Raw genomic sequence first — 20,254 nt, 5'->3', positions numbered from 1 at the left:
ATCGAGGCACCACAGCCCCTGTGTTTACATACCTGGGTTCTATAAGAAATGGTAAATAGATGTGTCTTCACTTCAGGATTGGAAACTTACAGCAATAGCAATTGCGACAGTCGTTAATTTACTGCTTACCGTGTGCTGAGCAGTGTGCTGAGGACCTTTTAAACATTATTAATTTCTGCCCTCACATCAGCTTGATGAAGGCACAGATAGTACCCTCGTTTTAAAGATGAGGATACAGACCCTTAGGAAGGTGAAGCAGCTTACCCAAAGACTCAGCTGCTGGGCGCCCGTGCTAGAGCTCAGACGTGGACACACGGCACGTTCTCTTACCGCTGTGCATACAGCTGCCTAAGGATATCAGTACCCACTGTCATTTAAAGATCACGATGTCCTAGACATTATGTCAGGCTCTACAAATAGCAGCTTCACTTTAGAGACTCCTAATAACAAGTGTGCAAGCGTTGATATTGTTCTCTGCTTTCGCAGATGAGGAAGATACAGTTCAAAGAACAGAAGAACTCACCCAAGGTCACGCCGGCTATACATTTCAGGACTGGGTTTCCTACTAGGCCTGTCTGGCTTTAAGGCCCCTACCCACTGTTGACAGTACATGGCTGCCTCATTGTGTATCAGGTCATTGCTTAGGAACAAAGAGATAGCACTGAAATCAGAGTGGTTTTCAGATACAGGCACTTGAATTTTAAATTATGATTCATTTAATAGGAATCTAGTTATATTAGACATTAAACAGAGAATGACTGTGTTCTGTACTGATGAATATAATAGTTTAATATATAATGTATATGTTCCTTTCATATATGTAATATAGATATTCCTTTCATAGACATAAAACTAATTTGGTTTTATAGCTAAATTTATTTTTAAATGGGAGTTAATTTGATAATGGCATCCTCTGGCATGCTTCTGGGACTGATCTGCTTGACTGCTCCTGAAAGCGGGTATTTTTCTGAAGGAAAGCTCAAAATTTGGTTACTAGGAGTCTGTAGATTATGTGTGTTGAAATAATCTCGCATGTTATCGGCGCCATAAGAGCCAGGTTACACATAGTGAGTTGTAGTCCATTAGGAAATAGTTCTGTTGTAACAGGAAAATCTCTTTAAAATAACAGTCATGGGTGTTATCCTTCACCCTCTTGCTGGAGCCCTGTGCCCTTCTGACTCCAGCACACCAAGGAAGAACGAGGGGGGGGTGGGAGTGGGGGATGGTGACTGGAGCCGTGTATGTGGCACTGATGAGAGAGATCGAAGATACAGAATCTACAAGAAAAATTAATCCAGACATGCACTTTAAATCTGTTATTTTGGTGGCCATGGACTAATGTGTAAATTACCTGGGCATTCAAATTGCTATGAAAAGGTTTGAATGAGTAGAAGGAAGTAAAATAACGGGATTGCCCTGCAGTGGCAACCTCTTAACCACTATCACGTAGTTATCGAACAGGCTAAAACCACTGTAGCTGTACTCGTTAGTTGCCTGCCTCTTTCTCAGTCTCCGTGTCTAAACAAACCCAGTCTGAAGACCCCGGTGAGAGGTGGGCTCCCCGCGCTGCCATGCGGGCTTCGGGCTTCGTGTAGGAATCTTCTCACTAAATGCAAACGGTGGGGGTGGGGGGCGGGGGGACAAGGAGTCTACAAGGAGTCTACGACCTCCAGTTGAGGAGGAGGGATTTTCACAGAGCTGTTCAGTTTGGAGAAAACTTGGGCCTTTTACCGACGACACAGCACAAGGTAGTGACTCTGGGAACAGCAGTGCTGGAGACCGCAGAGGAGGACCCGGGGACAGGCGCCTCGTGCTGCCGTCTCGCTGGGTTCGCCGGCGGCGTGTCAGATGCACTTGGAAGTGCCAGTAACTGCTGTCTGCCTGATTGCTCGCCGCTGCAGGTGATCCTGAATTGCTGCGAGGGCGGAACACCTAAGGAGACAATGGAAAAGCTGCTGCACAGAATGTCTGAAGACAGGACTGTGACTGCAGAGAGTTTGGTAAAGCTCCTTCAGGCTGTGAAACCGACGTCCCCGAACTTGGGCCTCCTGCTGGAGAATTTGCAGAGATTAGCCACCTCGCAGGGCACCGCAGGTATCCCTTAATTGTCGGCGCTCTGGATTGGAACCTCTCCCACAGAAAATGAGAGCTTAAACACCCTTTGGGCACCATGCTGGGGAGATGAGGTGATGCTTAGAGACGCCCTAGTGCCGCAGAAACCAGCGATTGTCCGTAGCTCTGGAGTTGAGATCGGAGATCTGAGCACGGCTCTTGCTGGTCAGGCGTCCTCATGATGTTCCTGTGGTTCAGGGTTTGTGAAGGTGTGGCTGTCCCACGGCTGGCCCCCGGTCCCCCAGGAATGCTGAGGGAGCAGGCCGGCTCACAGAGCGCGTGGCTTGGACACATTGTTAAATCCAAGCAGCAAAGACGCCAATCTTTATTTTCCCACTCCGTGTGAGGAATGGCTGGTCCTGGCAGGCCCCAGAATTACACCTCTCGTGTGCATTCAGTCCGGGGCCGTGAGTCCCTGTCCCAGTCCTTAGAGAAATGTGCCAAGTCTAGCCAGTTCTCCCTTATCCCAGAGCCCTTGAGACCAATGTGGTTTTCAAAAAAGGGGTAGTTGGGAAAGGAAACAACTTTCTTCTAGCTTGTAGAAACAATGAATATCTATACAAACTTGAACAGTTTACAAAATAAAGAAGAAAACAACCTCCAACTTTCCCACTTGATTATGTCCGTACTGGGGCATTAACATATTTGTCACATTATTTTTACAATGTTGAGATATTCTACTGTATTTTATAATTTTATAATTTCCTCCATTTAACAGTATAACATAAACATTCTGCCCCACATTTCAGAAAACGCTCTATAATCCTATATTTTGAAGGCTCTGTAGTTTTCCATCACAAGGGCACATACTGTGTATGACTCCTGCCCTGTTTAGGGGTACATGGGGTGTAACGCTTAGGCTATCAAGACTACCTGGGTTTGTATCCTGATTATTTTGTAGATGTGTGACCCTGAGCCAAGGGACCCTAACCCTTCCGAACTTCATTTTTTCCTGCGATGGGAGTGAGAATGGCACCCATCACATTCATTCTTGTGGCTCCTGGGAGACAATACATGTACAACAGTTAGCAAATTATAGGTCCTCAGTAAACATTAGGTGTTCTCTCCGTCCTTATCATCACAGGTAACTCAGTGGCAAATATCTTCACACACAGATTTTTTTGCCTCCGGAGCATTTCGTAAGGCCTGATTCCCAGAAGCAGGGTAAACTGGGCCAAAGAGGAGAATACATTTTTAAATATTTGTAAAACTAAAGGAAATGCATGATAGTTTCTGTTTTTCATCCTTTGAAATTAAATATGACTTTTTAAAAGAGAGTCCCTAACAGATCAGCTCAAAGGGCATGAAGAACGACAGGTCAGTCTCACTACTGGAGTCTCAACTGAACGTCTGCTAGTATTTTGGATTGCCACATGGGTTCCTAACCTCAGGCTCGAGGAGTAACACCCCTTGAATCTGTGTGTCTGAGTCTCTTACAAGCACGCCTTCTAATTACCTCCCTGTTGAGCTATCGCTGGCTTCTACCGCTGGGCACTGGCTTGCAAAGTGTTAGAGGTTTTGCGACTCTGAAGCACCAAGTGATTAAGGGTAGACCAGAGGAGATCTGAACACACATGTATGAGGCCCCAAGCCGGGAGCCGAACCTGCCTTCCAGAGGAGACAGAGCTCTTGTGTGATAATCCTCTTCCTCTGTCATTTGTAACTCCCCTACTCCTCTGTAGCAGAACCCCGTAAGGACATTTTGTTATAGCAAACATTATTGTTTTGCTAATATCCTTGCAGTCCAAGCAAGCCCTGATGATTATGGGACTGAGCTGTTGAGACGGTATCATGAAAACCTCTCGGAGATTTTCACAGACAACCAGATATTACTAAAAATGATCTCACACGTGAAGGGTTTAGCCTGTGGAGAAAGAGAGGTAAGAGAAAAAGGGGGTGGGGACGGGAGTTGGGTAAAATGGGAAAAGGAAAAAAGATGGACATATATACATACTTTAAAACTATACCTAGGGGGGTTGCCTGGGTGGCTTAGTGGGTTAAAGCCTCTGCCTTCAGCTCGGGTCATGATCCCAGGGTCCTGGGATCGAGCCCTGCATCGGGCTCTCTGCTCAGCGGGGAGCTTGCCTCCCCCTTCTCTCTCTGCCTGCCTCTCTGCCTACTTGTGATCTCCGTCTATCAAATAAATAAATAAAATCTTTAAAAACAAAACAAAAAAACCATACCTAGGGGCGCCTGGGTGGCTCAGTGGGTTAAAGCCTCTGCCTTCAGCTCAGGTCGTGATCCCAGGGTCCTGGGATCGAGCCCTGTATCGGGCTCTCTGCTCAGCAGGGATCCTGCTTTTCTTTCTCTCTGCCTGCCTCTCTGTCTACCTGTGATCCCTGTCTGTCAAATAAATAAATAAAACCTTAAAAAAAAAAAAAAAAACTATACCTGTATTTTACATAAATATACACACGCAGCCATGTTGAAAAATGCTAAGAGGTCCATAGAGAAGGAAAAACAAGGTGATTTGCTTTCTAGGGCAGAGTCGTGAGTTGGAGGTTGTAATTTCTGCAGTAATAAGAAAGGCATTCAAAGGACAGTGTGAAGAGCTTTGGCGGGTACAAAAGTCTCCGGTTGAGAGGTGAAGGGTACTGAGAAACCCCTCCCCAGAAGTATGTCCACTGTGGCCCAGAACTCAGGCTCACAGCTCTGCAGCTGGGCTGGCAGCTAGAAGGTCCCTTATGTGTGTTTTTGTGCCACATCTTGAAGGTCATGGAGAAGCTCGTGAAACGTGACTCTGGCTCGGGTGGTTTCAGTTCTCTGATGTCAGCAGTTCTAGAAAAGCAGACTCTCTCTGCAACGGCCATTTGGCAAGTGCTGCTGGTGGCTCAGGAGACCAAGACCTGCCCACTGAACCTGCTCATGGAGGAAATACGGAGGGAGCCTGGCGCCGATGCCTTCTTCCGGGCAGGTAGGCCACCCGGTCTCTTGTCAGAGCCTTGTCCCTGCTGGAGAGTAGCACCAGTCTTGCCAGAAAATAGCAGGAGCTCTCTTGGTCATTTTCCACATCCCTACCACTGCAAGTAAGGGCTGGCAGTTTTGTTTGAGGACATGGGAGTTTGTGAACCTCGTAAAATAAAATACGCAGTAACTATTCTAAGATGATATTAATTACATTCTAAGTACAGCACTGTTTGCCGTTTTCCCTATTCCCAGCCCCGGGAAGGATCGGTGAAGTGTATTCTCACTCTTCACAGTCAGAAAAGGTGAAGGAAAAATGGTGCTCATGGTTTCACTCATGAGTTTTCAATCCCCCTTTCTTTCAGTGGCCAACCCAGAAAGTGCAGCTTTGGAAGCCATCCTGAGGCATCGCAGACTGATCCTAGAGGCCATCCAGCAAGGGACGGGACTCAAGGGCTTTACCGTGGAGGAGGAGCTGCTGGCAGAGGCTGTGAAGGAGGTGCGGTGGGGGAAAAGCCTGTTGTTCTGGAGAGTTCTACCAGGCTCATGCCTGGGATGGTCTCATTCCTGAGGGAGGCACTGAATTCTGCAGAGTGCCTCTTGCACGCTGAACCCTGTGCTGAGCCAACATTTCTTTGTTGTTTAATTCTCTCAGCCCTGCGTGGCAGGGGATGTCATCCACAGTTTACAGAATAGGTACTCAGGCTCTAAGGGGTCTGGTAACAGGTCTGGGATGCTCCAGCTGGTCAGAGCGGAAGCCAGGGTTTGAACCCAGGCTCATGTGGCTCAAACCTAGATGTATTTCATTTACCTGAACCTAGGTAAACTCAAAGAGAACCATGATAACTGTTCCCTAACATGTTTTATGGAGCAACTGCTTTCAGAGGAAGAAAAGTAAAATTGGTCCGGCATCTAGGAAGAGCCAAGACAAACATAACTAGAACAAAGCTTTTGCCCATATGGGGTATCACGTAGTGCCAGCTCATTTTCTGTAAGGCTTCTCAGTGTGGCCAGCATCCCAGAAAAACCAGGTGGGGACTTGGGGGGATTCATGTATGTCCAGCCCAGGATCATGGGCATCTCGAGTGAGGAAGAATTATAAGGGGATTAGATTAAACTACAGGTTCCCCCGTAGTGCCTTTTAATCCAGGTAGGCGTGGAAGGTGTGCCAAAGGGCGGGTTTCTAGCACTGTCCACACAAGTGACAGCCCCACCGTGGTCTGACTCTCGGATGGGAAGACGGTGGCACAGATTTCTGCGGGCCTTCCGAGCCGGACACATCTGCGAGACTCCGGCACGCCTCACGCTTCAGAGACGGAGCTCTTGCAGTTGATGAGTTTGAGCCTCACTAATGAGCCTCGGGCCTACCTCCAGGGACATCAGGTTTATTTAGATAGACTTGAAAAGAGCAGAAATAAAATGTCTTCCCAAACGAAACTTCCATTTGGCCATCTGTGGATGGTTTCGCTTTATTTTCTCAGTGTACGGACTCTTTCTGCTGATCGCTCTAACATTCGGAAAGAGGATGGCTTTGAAATAAAATTCTTGGCCTCTTTAAAGCCCCTATTTGAACCTTCTTTAAAAAGCCGAGTTTTTTTTTTTTTTCATGAAAGAAAATGTTTAAAAGGGTACATCTAAGTGTCTAAAAATGTGAAGCCACTGATCATACAGAATTACTTCCAGACACTGTGACGATTACATATTATGAGAAATTATCTTGATCTTCAGGACAGAGCCACCGACTACCAAATCCTATAGCTTTCCAAGCTTTTAATACCGAGATCTAGAAAAGTTCTTTTGGAGACTCCTGGCTTCTGAGAAGATGCTTCTTGTAGAAAATGCCCAGCGTTTCCTTGCTCTGGTACCTTTGTTTTTGCACGTTTGTCTTGACACGGGTCTCCCTTTTGTCCTTTTCCTTTCTTAATTTGCCAGTTTCGCTGTTCTCTGGAAATGAGGGTTCTCCCTTACATTCATCACAAGAAGTGTAAACCTGTTATAAACGGAGCAGTGCCTTCCTCAAATTATCTTTCTTTACCCCCTAGTTGAGAACCATGGAGAAAACTGCTGATATTAACCACAAACCTTTGTCTCCTGGTGTTCATTTAGATTCTGAGCATTTCCTCGGAGATGGCGAGCCCTGAAGCTTCCCTGAAAGTAGTGCTGACCAGAGCCATGGAAAAATCCATCTCGGCCATTGAAATATGTCACCTCCTGTGCACCGTGCACAGATCTTTCCCAGACCTGCAGCCTATCATGCACGAGTTAGCACACACTGGTAAGGAACAGAGCGGGGGCTGGGGGTCCTGTCAGGCCCACAGGTTGTGTCCGTCCTGCACAGAAGAGGAAGTAGTTCGTAGACGGCTTCGTCCATCGCTGCCTCACTACTTTGAAATACTCTCAGTACCTGCACAGGTCACAGGCCTCGATCTAAGCCGATGCTGTGGGTGTGTATTGGAAAGTGAAGGTGACGGTGGTATCATTCCAGAGTTTTAGAGGGTCCCGCCCTAGTCTGCAGCCTTCTCTAGGAAAGATTAGGAAGCAAAGCAGAAACGCAGAATTTCCAGAGCCGTGTGATTTCTCTCGTCTGCAGGCTTCCTTACTCAGGAAAGTGGAGGGAAGGAGAGGTGGAAGGTGAGCGGTAAGTTTCGCCGTGAAGCCGACAGCAGAACAGACGAGAAGGTGGCCAAGCCAGCGGAGGAAGGCTGCCAGTCTGGGAAACAGAGCAGTCCAGGAGAGACTGGTTCCTTGCCAGAGAGACAAGAGAAAGACACGTCTGCCTCCTCCGACGCTGCCAAGAAGAGCTTCGTGTGTAAGGCCTGTGACAAAAGCTTCCACTTCTACTGCCGCCTGAAGGTGCACGTGAAGCGTTGCCGGGCGGCCAAGAGCCAGCAGGTGCAGTGCAAGGAGTGCAGCGAGACCAAGAGTTCCAAGAAGGAGCTGGAGAAGCATCAGCTGGAGGCCCATGGTGCAGGAGGAGATCCCGATGTCCCGAAGAAGAAGAAGAAGAGGCTGCCGGTGACATGTGACCTCTGTGGGAGAGAGTTTGCCCACGCCTCAGGTACTTCCAGGAAGGCAGAGTGATTTCAGAGGGCGGGCCTTCTGGGTATGGTGGTGTGGACTCCAGGCCTTGCCTCCGGTTGTGTGCAGTGAGGGCTACGGGTGGGCCTGGGAAACAGAGGGCTCCCTCAGAGGTGGGTGATGTTTTGAGGAAAGCAGGAGCTGTGCACTCAGCTCCCCGAGCTTTCCTTTCCCCATCTGTTAAGCAGGCACCCTGACAGCACCCACTTTCTGGAATTGTTGTGAAGAGTTCACATAGTTAAACCCCTACCTACAGCGCCTGCAGTAGAGTTCGTAAGTGGCGGTGGCTGTTACTGATAGCAATAACCAGCTAGTCCACAGCCGACTCAGGCTTCCACGTACCACTTGCTTCTTGTTAATAAATAGGTCACAAACTCTGGGACGGATAGTCACAATTGCTTACCCTCGTCCCAGATGTTGGCTAAACCTAATGAAACATAAAAGCGAGTTTTGTTTCACTGTCTCTTGGTGGTGGGTCCTATTTAAGAGAGAGAGGGGAGGGGAGGTGAAGGATACACCTGGAACACTCCATGCCTGATGCAGACAGGAGAGGGACCGAGGTGACTTTCGGAGTGCAGGCCAGTGGGTGGATGAGCAGCAGGGCCGAGTCTGGGCCGAGTGCGGGCCGAGTACGGGTGGCCTACTGTGCCACCTCGTGGGGCCTGGCCCCCGTCAGTGCTGTTACGTGTCCTCACGCTGGCGTCGTCACATTGATGACGGGTATCCCTCTGGCCCCTGGCGTGGCTTCCCTAGGCATGCAGTACCACAAACTGACAGAGCACTTTGACGAGAAGCCTTTCTCCTGTGAAGAGTGTGGGGCCAAGTTCGCGGCCAATTCTACCCTGAAGAACCACCTTCGCCTTCACACGGGGGACCGCCCGTTCATGTGCAAGCACTGCCTCATGACCTTCACCCAGGCTTCCGCCCTGGCCTACCACACCAAGAAGAAGCACTCGGAAGGTAGGGGGCCGAGAGTGTCTTCATTCTTTCTGCCAACTCTCAATGGGTCGCCTGCCCAAAAACCCATTTGGAACGAGGCATGACGTGTCTCTCAAGTAGATTAGAAACAAAAAACGGTGCACACTCTGCCTAGAGTGATGACTAGGAGCACACAGGTACACGGGCACATAAAACGCTTATGGTAAGAGTTGGTGAAGAGAGGCTAACTAACGTAGGATTGTGACCTTATAGTTACAGAATTGGCAGAAAGCCAGGAGTTCCTCGGGCTTCGAGGTAGAGTTCACGCATGAGACAAACCCTGGCTGAGCACGTGCCGTGGGTCAGACCATGGCCAAGTGACGATGTGGGAGCTGCTGGGCCCCCAGAGCTCACGGGCCAGGGGCTTCTCTGCCGTAGAGACCGAGGCAGTGCAGAGCTGCGGACGCTGGGATAGGGGATAACCCCAGCAAGGTGGAAGGACGGGGAAGGGGTTTCTAGTCTGCTCAGAGCCAGGGAGATGCGTGCTCAGAGAGGGCCTCTCAGAGGACTCCCTGCCTTGTTTAGCACGTTGATGTGTAAGAAAGAATCCCATCATCGGGCGCCTGGGGGAGCTCAGTTGGTGGTGAAACATCTGCCTTCAGCTCAGGTCAGGATCCCACAATCCTGGGATCCTGCTCAGCACGGAGCCTGCTTCTCCCTCTCCCTTTATGTGCGCGCGTGTGCTCTCTCTCTCTCTCTCTCAAGTAAATAAATAAAATCTTAAAAAAAAAAAAAAAAAAAAAGTCCCGCCATCATCTCACCTGGATCGTGGTAGGAGCCACCTATCCCTTGCTCTCATCCTCTCCCTAGATGGTGCTCTCGGGACACAGGCCCCAGTGGTCCTTTTGGTGCTAACCCATATCCTGTCACTTCTCTGCTCAAAACCTTTTTGCAAAAGCTCTTCACCTCACTCCGTGTAAAATCTGAAGGCCTAACACTAGCCTGCCAGGCTCCCTGTGACCGGGTCTCCTAAGACCTCCCCTCTTACTCCCCTCCCTCGCCCTCACCCTGTTCTCTCCGACTGCAGCCTCCTTGCAAGGCTCTGGCCCGGGAGGACACCTGCCGGCCCTGCGTTCTTGCCCTTCCCTCCACTCGAAGGCTTTCTTGTCATCCCTCCTCACCTCCTTCAGGTCTTTGTTCCAGCTCTTCCCCGCGAGTCCTTTCCTGGCCACCCCGTGTAAAATCTCAGCCCCAGCTCCAGTTCCCCTGCATCGTTCTCCTCCGTAGGGCTTGTTGCAGGAAATGTTACCTACTTAATTTCTCGTGTTTCTAGTCAGTCTCCCCCGTTAGAATGCAGGCTCCACGAGGTAGAGCTGTTAGTTCCCCACGCCCCCCCCCCCAAACTGCTGCATCACTGGAATAGTACTTAGCAAGACTCGACCCTCAGTAAACGTTCAGCGAGTAAATGAATTTCTACAGCACTATTCCAGGCACTGGGAGTGTGTATACGCACCGAGGTGCCATGGAGTTCACTTCCAGTGATAAGAGAGACCATAAACAAATGCATAGTGTAAGTTCAGATAGTAGTCATTGCTAAGAAGAAAAATAAAGCAGGGTCATCAGCAGGGGAATGGCAGGGTTTGCCATCATCAGAGAAGGCCTCAGAGACGTGAGGCTTGTGTAGGCGAGTGACGTGAGAGCTGGAACCAGTGGAAGATCTTGAAGAGCATCCCAAGTGCAGAGACCCTACCCCCTGCAACTGGAATGAGCCGGACCTATTTGAGACACCACAAGAGAACTAGAAGAAGCTGAAACAGATTAGACACGGAAAGAGCGGTGGGAGAGGAGGCCAGAGAGCTCACCAGAGGCCAGGTGTAGGGCCATAGAGGCCAGGGTCAGGACTTTTTGTTGTTGTTTTAGTTTGTTCTGTTTTTAGGACTTGGGCTTTTATGCAGAGTGGGCTAGTTTCTGTTGCTGCCGTAATGAATTACCAGACACAGTAGCTAAAATCAAGGCAAATGTATTACCTTGCTACTTTGGAGGTTAAAGAGCCAAAAGAGGTTTTAACAAAGGAAGAGTCAAAGTTTTGGTGAGTGTGTTCCTTCTGGAAGGTCTGGGGGAGAACTTGTTCCTCGTTTTCCCAGCTTCTAGAGGTTGTGTGGCTTCCGCAGCTCATGCCATGTCCTTGTTTCCCCCATTGGGCCTCCTCCTCTGACCCTCCTTGCTCTCTCTTCCAAAGAAGCTGTGATGACATTGGGCCTGCTGGTATAATCCAGGATAGTCTTCCCATCTCAAGACCCTTAACTTAATCATATCTGCAGAGCCCCTTTTGCCACATGAAGGAACATGTTCCCAAGTTTTGGGGTGTTAGGACATGGGCACCCTTAGGGGCCATGATTCTACAGCAGGAAGCTATGGGCCAGCTATGAGCAGAGGAGCAGCAGGAGGTGACTTCTTTGGAGTTAATTTGGAGTTAATTCTGGCCACTCTCAGTAGTCTGCTTTAATAAGAGAAGAGTCATGTTCACAGGGAGGCAGGGCCAGCCATTTGTCCGGTGTGGATGTGTCGGGGCTCTCAGCTAGGGTGTGCTGGGGGCAGTCATCAAACATAACATTCAAGTTGAGGGTGGTGTTGAAGCAGAAGTGATAGGACCCATGGTGGGCTGCCTGGTTAAGGATGGCTGGGAGTTTCTGGATGAGCAGCCAGGTATGTGGCCCTGCCCTTCCCCGCAGTGGACGGAACTGGAGTGCTTGGGGGCTGGTGGCGGGTCATGGGGGTGCCGGGGACGGAGCCCCAGGAGCTCTGTCTGAGGGATAGGCATGAGCTCCATGCAGAGAAGGACAGAAGAGGTTGGATGTGTAAGTTGCAGTTACAGGGGAGGCTGGGAGCCAGAGCTAGGACTGTGGGCGTTCTCAGGGTACAGATGGTATCTGAGCTCTGAGCTAAGGTCATCTACGAAGAGAGGATAAAGCAGGCGGCCAAGGCCTAAGTCCTGGGCTTCTCAATAATTTCAACTCTTGATCGAAGAAACCCTTTTTTTCCTAACAAAATCTTATTTCAAAGCCCAACATGTGAAAAATGCAAACGATGTTGATTGCTCTAGCTGAAGTAGACCTCAGATTTGAGGGATTTGGACTCTCACCTCACTGATTTCTCCACTTCTCTGCTGGCCCAGAAGGGACCCTGGAGGCACAGCTGGTCTGGTGGTTTCTTACAAATGCCAGTTTCCCAGCCTTGTTCTTTACCTCTGTTTCCCAACAGTCTTTGGCAATCTGTTCATTGTATTCCCATTATGTGTGTGAGGGAACAGAGAAGCCAGATGATTTATAAGAACTTCATAGCAAGTCAGCAGGGGAAGGCTTCCCTTCTCTCAATCCCCGTCTGTCACCTCCGTGTGCAGTCGCAGTTCCACACGGTGCGTGTGGCCAGTGATCCAGACCCGGGAGTTTCTGGGCAGGAGGATACATCTGTTTTCTGGGAGCGGAATGAGCTCTTCCATAACTTAGAGGGGCCTGGTTAACAGATGGGTGGTCTTGTGTGGTGAGAACTCTGTTCTTATCCCGCAGGGGAGGGAGGCCACACTGTCATCGGCTCCGTGCGAGGTGCCATCTGATAGAAGGGCCCAGACCTCTCACCGAGGGTGTTACAAATTGCGTGTGGTTTTGACGCCATCTCCCAGATTGTATTCCCCGACACGTGCCTTACCGTGTGATCTTGTGTTTAGGGATGCCTTCCGCGTTTGGTGCTATTTCTAATAAGCACTTGTGCATGTTTCCAGGGAAAATGTACGCTTGCCAGTACTGTGATGCTGTGTTCGCCCAGTCCATTGAGCTGTCCCGTCACGTGAGGACCCACACTGGGGACAAGCCGTATGTCTGCAGGGACTGTGGCAAGGGCTTCCGGCAAGCCAACGGCCTGTCCATCCACCTGCACACCTTTCACAGTACGTACTGGGATGGCGGCTGTCAGGCATTCGGCGCCCGGCCTGGCTCTAAGAAGGCGTGTAACGATCATGACAGAGGTTGTCACTCCACCAGAGCCAGGCCCCACTTGGTGTCTTCCCCTCCCCTGTTCTCCTGCAAAACCAAGTCCCTCGTTCCTATTTCAAGAAAAATCCCATTTTAACATGTCATTGTGTAGTGTCCGAGCTGTTTCCTTGTCTCCTTTTTAGCCCACCTGGCACTGCTTGCCTGACAAAGGCAAATTATGCTTGAAGGAGAGCCTCAGTAACAGGCTGCAGAGCTCCAGTATATTCCCATTAGTCCACTGAGCTGCTCTTTGCTTGCCCCCTCCCTCCCCAACTCATCTTGGAGTCCTACCCGCCTTTCCCCGAGGAGTAGCCGGACGCTGTCTGAGTTAATATCTACCGTTGTGAGTGGTCCCTGCTCTCGCCCCCCTCCCAACCTGGGAAGCCTACTGCCCGACATTCCCTCCCCTGTGCCCCTGGAGCCACTCAGGTAGTGGGGTCTGCCCCCACCTTTCTCCACTTCTACCGGAACTGATACAGACAAAACATACTTCTCTATTCAACACACGCACAGGAAGGCAAAGAAAACTCTGTGCATCCTCATCCCAGCCTCGGGAAGTGGCCAGTGTGGCGTCTGCAGCCATGTCCCATCTCCCCCAGCAGACTCGTTGCAGTGGGAGTGAGCAGCACAGCGTAGCAGGGGGGGTTAGGAGCTTGGGCTCTGACTCCACAAGGGCCTGGAACTGGACCTTGACCCTGCCATTTACTTCCTTGAGACCTTAAACAGATTTCTTTACCTTTCCAATCCCCCATGCCCCTTTTGTCCATGAGGAAAAGTAATAATGCCACCGCCTTGGATTGCTGTGAGAATTAATAAGGTGTCTGTCCCGTGTGAAGCGTGAACCCCTCTGCCTGACACACAGAAGATGCTCAGTAAACACCAGATAGTAGTATTGGTGGTAAAAGCAACTGTCTCAGGTGCCATTTGTCGCCATCAAAGCCTGTCTTTCTGGCATGCCATGTACCCTGCATATCCTCCTCCCCTTCTTCCTTCCCTACCCCTGTTTTCCACACACCAGTTTCTAGCTATCTGCAAAAACAGTGCCTCACAAACATGGCCTTTATGTCAACACATTCAGATATATTATCAGCTAGCCAACAAAGGATGTTGTCAGGACTCCTGTGTCCCTGACGTGGGGCTGGACCCTGGGCGATGCTGGACATACGTACCGTGCAGCCCCTTCCCCTGGGGAGTTCACAAGTCCCCGAATCCAGCTGCAGTAGACGCCCAGATGAGAGGTCTATCTTGGATCTAGTGCCATAATTACGATGTCCTTTCGACCTTCTCAAAGGACGTTCTGCTCTGGATGCTCTGCTCTGGTCTCCTCTTCCTGGTAGCATTACCTAGGAGCCAGGAGATGGTGGGGCTGATCAGTTGTCAGGACGAAGAGGAGCCCAAAGACCTCCGTGTCCTGGGAAAGGTCATTGGCAGCAGGCCAGCGGCCAGGGCCCTCTCCTAGGCCGCTGCTTGCCTGTTTCCCAGGCCCGCGTCGTAGCATATGGAGAACTGCTTCACCCCGTGTCTTTGGAGACAGTGTAGACTGAGATTTCGGAGCTCATGTCCACAGGGACACCAGTTAATGATACCGAGTGCTGCCGTGTGTCCAAATTCTGGAATTAATTGGAGCCCGTCCATGCGTAAGATTGGCTAGTAGGCAAAGGATTTTATTATTAAAAGGCGCTGCTTTCTGTTGCTTTCAGAAAAACTGAAATCTCTTGCCACAGGGATGGCAGATGTATCCTTCCTCAGTGCTAGTTCTTACTTCTGAGGCCTCCCTGAAGAGTTGGCGTGTCTAGTTAAGCAGGTGGCTCAGAGCACAGCCTTGGGAGTGAGAGCAGAGACTGTCACCCGGTTGAGTCATTTCCCACTTGTGTCACTGGGTGCTCTCGAAGCCTTGCTTTTCCTAATCTCTAAAACAGGATGATGATAGATCCCACGTGTAGGGTTATTGGAAGGTTAGAGCGAGTTCGTATTTGTAAGGCACTTGGAATATGGCTGTCATGCAGTACTCATTAAACATTGAGAATGTTTTTATTGTTGAATCCAAGGTGAGGAGCAAGGAAGCATCCTTCCCGTCAGTCAGACGCTGACAACAGAGCAAACAGTGAGGCTCTGGGGAGTGTGTTGGAAATCTCTGCAGAACATGAGAACACTCAGAAAGGCCCAGCGCAGGCAGGGGAAGAGCAAGGGCAGTCCTCCCTGCAAAGTAGTTAAATAGAATTGAACTTGTAGGTTGTAACGTGAGGAATGGGGATGAACTACTTGGTGCCGCAGAGGGGGTTCGTACAGAAGCCTCAGAGGCACCCCCCACAACCCCGGACGAAGGTAGGGGGGTGGTCAGGCGATCGCCGCACTCACTGCTGGTCCTCGGAGCGTGCGGCCATGCCTGACCTCCGAACAGCCTCGCACCCGGAACCGCACCCAGCTGCCGCGCCTCCCTGACGGCTGCCCGTGGTGTTTTTCCCTCCCTCTCTCCCCGCGGACGTCCGTGAAACCAGACATCGAGGATCCGTACGACTGCAAGAAATGCAGGATGAGCTTCCCCACGCTGCAGGACCACCGCAGGCACATCCACGAGGTGCACTCCAAGGAGTACCACCCCTGCCCCACGTGCGGGAAGATCTTCAGCGCCCCCTCCATGCTGGAGCGGCACATGGTGACCCACGTCGGCGGGAAGCCCTTCAGCTGCGGGATCTGCAACAAGGCCTACCAGGTGACCGCGCGCTCGGCCCGGAGCGCCTCCCCCGTCCCCGGCCTGCCCTCCCTTGCATCTGCCTGGAGTCCCAGAGCGGACGAGGTGGCTGCCGCTCAGGAAGGATGCAGCTTGTAACCGCTGAGATTCGCTAAGGTGATCTGGTCAGAGTGATGCAGCTGGGAGCTTTAATTGGAGCCGAGAATTCCTACAGCTCTTCTCTTGGATTTCAGCCCTGTCACGAGCTGAATGCTGCTTTTCCCCTTGGACACTCACACTCTGTGCAGCCCGTTGAGCCCGTGTGTCAGGGGATGCGAGAGTGACAATGGGCCGTGTAACACTGCCTGCAGTTACCTTGTTTAGCACGATGACTGGGTTGTTGTCGCTGTTTTTAAACTCCTAGGGAAGGGGTCTGCTTTTTCACCGTAGAATTTGGTATGTAATTAAAGGGAAACCCCATATGGAACTAAAAAGAAACCACATAAGAGAAACTCAACTCTAAAACTGCAGAGAAAAAATGGTTCTTGTGACGTCTGTAAGATTTGGATGTAGGGAGAGAAACACCGCGGCTAATGCAGCTCCGCAGACATGGAGAGCTCACTTTGGACCACACCTGGTGCTATGACCTCAGGGTTACAGAGCTGAGTAAGGCATCAGCTTGGTCATTGGGAAAACCGGGAACTGTGGGGTGAGAGTGTCTCCGGGTTGCTCTGGAACCTGGGAAGGAGCAGGGACCGCGCATGCTTCTGCTCCAGCAGGCTTCTCTGCTGCCTCCCTGGGCCTCTGGGAGGCGGTGAGATACAGCTCACATGCTCCGGTGGGAAGGCCGGGGTTTGAATTCTGGCCCTGCTGTTTACTGATAGGACCTTGGGCAAGTCATTTAACCGCTGTGTGCCTCAGCTCACCTCACTAGAAAGATTCTGATGCCTCTCTCATAGGCTTATTGTGAAGGGTGAGAGTTTCTGAAGGACCAGGCTGTACCCTGCCCCGTAGTGGTCTCTCAGTAAATACACAGGAGCCTGGTTCCCCAGCCACCAGCTTTTCCTCTCACGTGAGCACTCAGTGTGTTGGGTGAGAGTGTGATTCTAGATCCATAAGCTCATTTGTCTCACGAGGGCCTTGGGACCTCTCCAGCTTGCTGGAACCTTCTAAGACTTAACATTCGCCATGTTCCTTGCAGCAATTGTCTGGGTTGTGGTACCACAATCGGACCCACCACCCTGATGTGTTTGCCGCTCAGAACCATCGATCTTCCAAATTCTCATCACTGCAATGCAGCTCCTGTGACAAAACCTTTTCCAACACCATTGAACACAAGAAGCACATCAAGGCAGAGCACGCAGGTGAAGTTGGGGTGCCTGAGACCGCCATTGTGAGCTGATGAGTGGGAGTGGCTCGATGACAGCATCCTGGGCTCCAGCCAAAAATCCCAACTTCTGGTTCTGTACTGTGGTGTGTGTGGCAGTGGCCTTTGTTCTGTCCCAGCACACCTGAAGGAGGCCACGCTGGCCCATCAGGAGCAGTGAAGAGTAGCTTGAGTGGCAGTGGTTCTCAAACCTGGGGGCCTCGAGCACTGTGAGCTCCTCCCAGCACTGAGGGACGCTGGTACACGGTGGGACCTGGGACGGGTAGTTGTAGTGGCAGACAGGCTCGGGCAGAAAGCCTGACTCCCACATGGAGCAGCTGTATGACCTTGGCAAGTGACCTCTCTTGCCTGAGCCGGTTTCCTTCTCTTCAGAAAGTTAATACTCCCCTTGCCGGTCAGCCTGGGCTAATCACCACAGTCATGAAGCATGTCCTGTGTGCAAGGCGCGTGCTGAGCTTTGGTGGCGCTCCTACTCCATTCGTATAGCAGCCCTCCTTCCATCCGGGCGGCCTGGCTCCGATCTGGCGTCCATTACACCAGATTGTTCTGCAAGCTCATAGCTGTGAGGTTCCTGGCACTTGGTAGATGCTTGCTAAGTATTGGCCATCACCGCCCTCTGCAGCCCGAGAGAGCCGTCCTTTGGTTGGTTCCCACCATTTCTTTCCTTGTGTGCTTCACAGATATGAAGTTCCACGAATGTGAGCAGTGTAAGGAGCTCTTCCCCACACCAGCCTTGCTACAAGTTCACATCAAGTGCCAGCATTCAGGTCAGTGCCCCTTATGAGATGCTCCTGGCCTGGACTACCCTGGTGTGTCTTGTCTCCACCAGCCATAGCCATGCGGGCCAGACCAAGTAACCGAACGGGCTTGTGCCTCCGTTTCCTTATCTGTAAAACGGGGACAGTTAGGGTGCTTCCTTCCTTGCAGGGTAACTGCAGCTTGAAATACGTTAGTACCCAGAAAGCGTGTAAGGCCTGGCACCCGTGAGCATCCCTCCAGTGTGACCTGGGGTTATCCTTGTTGCTGCCATGTCTCCTCAAATCTAAAATGCTAGTCTTGTATGAACCATTAAGAAAGATAAACTGGTTCAGTGGGTTAAGCCCCTGCCTTCGGGTCAGGTCATGATCTCAGGGTCCTGGGATCGAGCCCCGCATCGGGCTCTTTGCTCGGCGAGGAGCTTGCTCCCCCCCCCCCCTCTGCCTGCCTCTCTGGCTGCTTGTGCTCTCTCTATGAAATAAATAAATAAAATCTTAAAAAAAAATAAAGGAAAATCTGCCAATTAAACTACATCATCACTTAGAATTTGCAGGTGATTCTGCATGCTGTTCTGGGCTTAATTTGGCAGATTTTACACACTCTTGGTACATCAGAAGGAAAATATGAGAAATAAATCATGGTGAGCATCCCGCCTCTCAGAGCAGCTTTCACTTCTGTCGGTCGAGGCGCATGTGCTTGCACGTGGCGTGTGCTCTGCCACCAGCAGCACCACCGGTGGGGCACAGCAGGCCGTTAGTTTCGGTCCCCCGAGCATGACGTAAAACTGGTCTACTCTTGCTGCTTTAGGGATGTAGCTGAACATCTGCCCCTTACTCATCCCTCCTAAACCATTTGGTTCTTGGGAGTTAAAAACGTGCACCACTCCTGTCTCAGGGATGTTCTTGGAAGCCACGGACACACACTCCGCAGGTCTTGGTGCTGCCACCATAGACGTCTGTGTGCGCATGGTCGTTGGTGATTTTACATCCCACTGCTGCATGGCCTGTAGCCGTCATAAGATGCCCTTGAACCCGGGTCAGAGATGTCAGGGCATGCCTCATGGACTTGATGAGGTATGGTGTCCTCGGCGTCCTGGCCCACAGTTGAGTGAAGACTGGCCTTGAGCTGAGGCAGAGACATTCTGGAGCTAATGCTGGCGAAGTGTGGCTGCGGAGCCCCTCGCTTGCGTGGGACCTAGTCCTGTATTTATCATGTTGCCTTATCTTTCCTGAAGAGGATCCCCCAGATCGTAGAAGCTTCGGGTCCCACCGAACCCGAATCTGCCTCTGCACCTCGGTCCTGGTTGCTCCTTCCTCTCCCCTCGCCTGCTCTTGCTTCTCTCAGGCATTCCACCCGCAGCCCATCCTTTCTGTCCCCTCTTCCAGGGTCCCAGCCATTCCGGTGCTTGTACTGTGCAGCCACCTTCCGTTTCCCGGGAGCACTGCAGCACCACGTCACCACGGAGCACTTCAAGCAGTCCGAGAGCACCTTCCCCTGCGAGCTCTGCGGGGAGCTCTTCACCTCCCAGGCCCAGCTGGATGGTCACTTGGAATCCGAACACCCCAAGGTGATGGGCTCTGAACCCCAAGCGTCAGCTTCCCAGGTGGTACAGGTGATTCTGGGGCCACCCGCCACGAGGGTGCTGACATGGGGGTCCCAAGGCTTCTCTGAAGGCAGCTCTGTCACACCACCCAGCCGTTCTCTCGGGGGCTCCCGGAGGATCCCATACGTAATAACATGACTAAGAGGGCCTGATGGAAGCATCTCTCTGGGCCCCTTACCAAACAGAACAGAACACTCTAGTCTCCTGGCGAGCCCCTGGGTAGAGGGAGAATTTCCAAAAGCAGAACACCCTTGCTTTGTCCTAATTCACACACTTCCCCACCTTCTGCAAAACACCGTGGGGTGTGGCAGGAGCGGCAGGAAATCTCAGAGAAAGAGGGGTGAGCTGTTGGGACCCCCCTGCTGCTGAAACACTTCAATAGCTCCTCTAGGCTGGGCCCAGGACACCGGCTATGTTAGAGTTCCTCGCCTTTACCTGGGGGAGAAGCTCGTCTCTTCCTGTCTTCTCTGGAGAGGGTGGGCAGACAAAAGAAACGCAGTTCTGTGGATCGTCTGTGGACAGACAGGAGCAGCGCTGTTAACTGATTGGACCTTCCCACTGTCCAGCCCCACAGAGGGGTTCTCGATGAACCGTGTCCTCACGGGCCTCTCCCCGAGCAGAGGGCAGGTCAGGTGGGCGGGCTGCAACAGAATTCCTGCCGCCATGTCACCCAGAATGTCTCTGCTTTGATCTTTTTTTATATATTAGGATTCTTGGTAAGATGTCCTTTGAGGAAAAAGAGGGAAAAAAAAAAAAAAAGGCTCCCATTCCTAAAGAAAAGAAAACCCATTTGAAAA

General features: G+C 51.2%; 1 protein-coding gene across 3 annotated transcripts in view; it reads left to right on the top strand.

Moving 5' to 3' along the window:
- LOC111154600 (zinc finger and BTB domain containing 40) overlaps positions 1-20,254 on the top strand; it is a 73,890-nt gene that overhangs the window by 48,788 nt on the left and 4,848 nt on the right. The window contains exons 7-18 of one of the 3 annotated variants that reach the window (XM_022514283.1): positions 1,902-2,094; positions 3,856-3,992; positions 4,825-5,026; positions 5,382-5,515; positions 7,123-7,291; positions 7,607-8,074; positions 8,848-9,054; positions 12,791-12,955; positions 15,539-15,753; positions 16,913-17,075; positions 17,779-17,865; positions 19,240-19,421. In XM_022514283.1, coding sequence (XP_022369991.1) covers positions 1,902-2,094; positions 3,856-3,992; positions 4,825-5,026; positions 5,382-5,515; positions 7,123-7,291; positions 7,607-8,074; positions 8,848-9,054; positions 12,791-12,955; positions 15,539-15,753; positions 16,913-17,075; positions 17,779-17,865; positions 19,240-19,421 — 2,322 coding nt within the window. Of the gene's footprint in view, positions 1-1,901; positions 2,095-3,855; positions 3,993-4,824; positions 5,027-5,381; positions 5,516-7,122; positions 7,292-7,606; positions 8,075-8,847; positions 9,055-12,790; positions 12,956-15,538; positions 15,754-16,912; positions 17,076-17,778; positions 17,866-19,239; positions 19,467-20,254 lie in introns of all 3 variants that reach the window. The other 2 variants (XM_022514282.1, XM_022514284.1) reach the window with 2 other exon arrangements.

Source organism: Enhydra lutris, unplaced genomic scaffold, assembly GCF_002288905.1.
Source record: "Enhydra lutris kenyoni isolate GAN:26980312 unplaced genomic scaffold, ASM228890v2 scaffoldscaffold38, whole genome shotgun sequence".
NCBI lineage: Eukaryota > Metazoa > Chordata > Mammalia > Carnivora > Mustelidae > Enhydra > Enhydra lutris.
This window is presented reverse-complemented; position numbering and strand designations above follow the sequence as displayed.